Source organism: Aythya marila (assembly GCF_965140915.1).
Source record: "Aythya marila genome assembly, chromosome: 4".
Classification (NCBI taxonomy): domain Eukaryota; kingdom Metazoa; phylum Chordata; class Aves; order Anseriformes; family Anatidae; genus Aythya; species Aythya marila.
The window spans coordinates 75397562-75402035 of record NC_139045.1 but is presented as its reverse complement, the minus strand read 5'-3'; the positions used below and the strand labels follow the sequence as shown (position 1 = coordinate 75402035).

Sequence of the window (4474 nt, the reverse complement as noted above, 5' to 3'; positions counted from 1 at the left end):
GGAAAATATGTGTGCAGCAGCTAAAGGAGGGATGCCACAGGCACTGGTGGAGCAGGGGAGAAGTCCCAGACACCACATCCACCCACCCAGGGACGAGGCAGGCACCCAGCACCGTGCGGTGTCCCGCTCCCTAAGTGATGTGGCTGGCAGAGCAGTGGCAGCAGGACGTCCCCAGGGCTCGAGGGACATCCTTGTCCACCAGGGAGCACAAGGGAGAGAATCAAAGCTCAGGAGGCACCTCACGGATCTGTAATTCCTCCACAGCCCTGCTGGCCAGTTGCAGATCCATAGGTCAGCAGTTTCCTCCCTCTCTCTGATTTCTTGTTTTTAGTGTGGATTAAAGCGGGCAGCTTCTGCCAGCTTCCCAAATCCTCACCCTCACTTCTATACCCTTCGTTAGGGGCTGGTAACAGCTCAGATGGGAGAAGTGAACCACTGGAAGAAAACTCCATTAAAATGTTGCTCGTTTCCAGCTAGCCTTGGGAATGGGGACGAGAAATGGGATGGGTGCAGGGCATCGGCACCGCCAGGCAGAAAGGGGGGAACTGGCACCCACCAAGGCAAGTTCTGCCATCAAGAAGCTGCTCGTGACAAAGCTGCGCGTTCACTGTCTTTACTTCTTGCTGACGATCTTAATTTTGCCGAACGTGTAAGATTTGCTTTAGCAAAACAAATATCGCTCTTGGGCTTTTGCCACGCCATGAATTTTTAATGCTTTATTAGAACGCGCGAGGGTTTCAGCAGCAGCTGTGACTGCTTAATGGAGAGAAACTCCGCTTCGTTACCTGCTCAGGCACCGCGGGGGCCATCTGTGCTCAGGATGTGAGAGCTGTGAGACTGGAACCAGCCACCACCAGCTCCTCGCCCACCTGGCCCCACTTCCAACAGCCCTCTTGGAAAGCTGGCTGCATCCTCACGCACTAAAATATTCATTTACAAAGGGCTTTAGGACTCTCTGGGATCAGACAACAGTGTTGTCACCTAATCCCAGGATCTCAGAGTGGCTGAGGTGGGCAGGGTCCCCCAGCAAGGTGCCCAGCCCCACGTCGGGGTGGCTGCTGCAGCTCCCCCAGGAGCAGCCTCCCAAGCTCTGGGCAGCCTGTGCCAGGGCTCTGGCACCCCTGGGCCCAGCAGTGCTGCCTGAGGGGCAGGGGGAGCCACTGGGGCTCCGGGCTGGGCCTGGACACGGATGGGATCCCCCTGCCCTCTTTGTCCCCAGGCCGAGCAGCCCCAGCTCTCTCGGCCTCTCCTCGCAGCAGAGGTGCCCCAGGCTCTGTGGCAGCTCAGGGGGTGATGCTGGGCTCACCGCAGTGTGCCCAGGGCTCTCTGGCACAATCAACACCAGGCTTTGCAAAGAACCAACCCCTCTTAACGGCAGACCCCTGACCACCGAGCACAAAGATGTGCAGAGGCTGAGATGACAACAGTGCATGGAGGGGGAGCGCTGGGTGCGGGAGGACAGGATAGGGGTTACTGGCACAAGAGCAGCACTGGAAAAAAAAATTATCAGGCAAAAAAAAAACTCAAATGGAGGTAAAAAAAAAAAAAAAACCTATTGGGGGAAAAATAACCAAGCAAATATAAGGGAAAAAAAAAAAGTTAAAAAAAAAAAAAACATATTGGGGGAAAAAAGTAAGTGGGGAAAAAAATAAACATGATACTGGGCAAAATATATATTTAGGGAAAAAATAATGAGGAAAAATAAAATTATGTAGGGGAAAAATAAAACTGGTATTGGGTGAAAAAATATATATTGGGGAAATAGTTATATCGGGGAAAAAATGAAATAATAAAATAAAATAAAATAAAATAAAATAAAATAAAATAAAATAAAATAAAATAAAATAAAATAAAATAAAATAAAATAAAATAAACTGCTATGGGGCCCAAAACCCCGATTTGGGGCCAAAAGGCGCAGGGGAAGCCCCGCGGGGCCGGGGCGCGGCGGGAGTAGGGTCGAGCCCTGGCCACGCCCACCTGGGGGCGGGGCGAGGGGCGGGGGCAGCCAATGGGAGCTGGGGCTGGCGGAGCGCCCATTGAGGGGCGGCGGGGGCATGAATGGGGCGCGTGACGTCACGGGGGCATGAATGGGGCGCGTGACGGCGCGGGGGCGCTAAGCCACGCCCCCGCCGTGGCGCGCCGCGATGGAGCCGGGGCCGGGAATGGGGCCGGGAATGGGATCGGGAATGGGATCGGGAATGGGATCGGGAACGGGGCCGGGAATGGGGCCGGGAGCGGAACCGCAGCGCTGGCCCGCGGCCTCCTGCGTGCTGACGGGGGCCTCGCGGGGCTTCGGGCGCAGCCTGGCCCGGCTGCTGGCCCCGCGGCTGGGCCGGGGCTCGCTGCTGGTGCTGCTGGCCCGCACCGAGGCGCCGCTGGCCCAGCTGGCGACCGAGCTGCGGGGCTCCGCCGCCTCCGGGCTGCGGGTGGAGTGCGTGGCCGCCGAGCTGAGCACCCAGCAGGGGCTGCGGAAGGCGGTGGAGGCGCTGCGGGAGCTGCTGCCCTCGGCGCCGCCCGGCCCTTTGCTCGTCGTTAACAACGCCGGTAACAACCGGGAGCGGGGCTCCTCACGGAGGGGGTGGGCGCGGGGGGATTGCCGGGGGCTTCTTGTGAACGGGGCCGGGGAGTTGGGGCAGCAGCGCCGGGACCGCTCCTTGCCGGGATGTGGCGCAGGAGCTCCGTGCTGTGCTGCTGCTGAGGCTCCTGCAGCCCCCCAGCCTCGTCCTGCATCCCCCCAGCCTCATCCTGCAGCCCCCTGCCCTTCTCCTGCAGCCCCCCACCTTCCTCCAGCCCTGCTCCTCAAGCTCTGTCCTCCAGAAAACCTTCAGACCCTGCTTTGGCTTTAGGGCCAAAGCCTGCTGGCTTTAGGGCCACTTTTCCCTCATTATTTCTGGGATAAGGCCAACCATTCCAGCAGGTGACAGCGCTGCAGGAGCAGGACCTCAGGTCTTCCCCTGACTTGGTCCAGAAAGATCAAAATGCAGAGTGCGTGGGGCCCTGTGGGGTGTTGCGCTTGAGGCCAAAGGTTGGGAGCTGTTTGTTCAGGCAGGGCAGGTCCTTGTCCCGTGGCGCTGCCCGTGGGTGACCCAAAAACGTGAGCAGAGCCGTGCTGAGCTCCTCGCTCTGCCAGGAGATCCCGATCTAAGCAGGAGAGCTTGGACCTGCAAAGATGCCCGATGTTTGTCCCCGTTGGGGTGTTGATTGTGGAAATGGGGGTGCAAAAACGGATGGTGTTTGGGCCATATTAAGCCTACTGCAGGCTCATTTGTCCTTCGTTCCCAGGCTCCCTGGGAGACATCTCCAAATCCTTCCTCGACCTCACCGACCCGGCTGAAATCAACACCTACTTCGCCTTCAACGTCACCTCGGCGCTTTGCCTCACCACGGCCGCCCTGCAGGCCTTCGGGAAGCGCCCCGGCTCGAGCAGGACGGTGGTGAACATCTCCTCCCTCTGCGCCCTAAAGCCCTTCAAGAACTGGGCCCTGTACTGCAGTGGGAAAGCTGCCCGGGACATGATGTTCCAGGTGCTGGCGCTGGAGGAGCCCGATGTCCGCGTGCTCAACTACGCCCCGGGTGAGAAAGGGGCTCGTGAATTGTTTCTGGCTTTAATAGAAGGAGATATTCCTCCGGGTGCAGAAGGAGAACGGGCACCAGAGTTTGTGATTTCTTCTGCTTTGATTCCCCAGGTCCTCTGGACACGGACATGCAGCTCTTGGCCCGCACGAAGACCGGAGACCCCGAGATGCGGCGGCATTTCCAGAGCCTGCAGGAGAGCGGGCAGCTCATAGACTGCTCCGTGTCGGCCCAGAAGCTCCTGAAGCTCCTGGAGGAGGACGCCTTCAGCTCCGGCGCCCACGTGGACTTCTACGACGTCTGAGCTGCTCTCACCTGGCCCCTCGCCTGCGTGCTTTGCTGTCTTACTCCAGAGAACTAAGAGGAGGAGGTCATCACCCCTGGCTCTTCCCCATCTCTCCAGAGACCCTCCTGCAGCTCGGGGGCTCTCTGCACAGCCCGGAGGGTTTGGGAGCAGAGCTGAGCCTCTCCCGGTGGTGCTTGCAGGCAGGGAGCTGCCAGGAGAGGGAGCTGCCTGCGCAGGAGATGCAAACACCGGGGTGCCTGCCTGGAGCTCCAGCTGGCACAAGCACAGCCCTGGGCGAGGGTTTGATCACTGCCCTGAATTTTTCCTGTTTTCTTGGGGCTGGGGCTGGGGCTTGAGCTTCTTCCAGGTTGTTCTTTTTGTTATTTGTGGGCTTTCAGCCTCATTTTTCCAAGTTCCATAAGGCGTAAGCCCACTCCTCGTAGTGCCAGAGGTGGGACAAGCACAGTGCTGCCGGCGAGGCTGGCACCCCCTGCCTGCCCCAGAAACACCCAGCTCCGTGACAGCAACCTTCTGCCACCCTGTTCTTGCAGCCTTTTATTCCGAGATTATTTTTCTGTCTCCCTACGTCTCCAGTCATTAAAAGTTTCCTGTCTG

The 4474-nt window shown here is 58.6% G+C and overlaps 1 protein-coding gene across 1 annotated transcript; it reads left to right on the top strand.

The window, feature by feature from the left end:
* The first annotated feature begins 2170 nt into the window (after nt 1-2170).
* SPR (sepiapterin reductase) lies at nt 2171-4474 on the top strand. The gene is made up of 3 exons (XM_082759607.1): nt 2171-2544; nt 3283-3573; nt 3687-4474. Exons 1-3 carry the CDS (start codon nt 2175-2177, stop codon nt 3875-3877), a joined length of 852 nt encoding a protein of 283 aa, XP_082615733.1. The 5' UTR covers nt 2171-2174; the 3' UTR covers nt 3878-4474.

What these genes read in the sequence shown, in the direction of transcription:
- SPR (XM_082759607.1), top strand. Translation starts at nt 2,175, where the DNA reads ATGGGATCGGGAATGGGATCGGGAATGGGATCGGGAACGGGGCCGGGA. An exon ending in GCTCGTCGTTAACAACGCCG is followed by an intron (nt 2,545 to 3,282) that starts GTAACAACCGGG and finishes CTTCGTTCCCAG; the next exon opens with GCTCCCTGGGAGACATCTCC. An exon ending in CGTGCTCAACTACGCCCCGG is followed by an intron (nt 3,574 to 3,686) that starts GTGAGAAAGGGG and finishes TTGATTCCCCAG; the next exon opens with GTCCTCTGGACACGGACATG.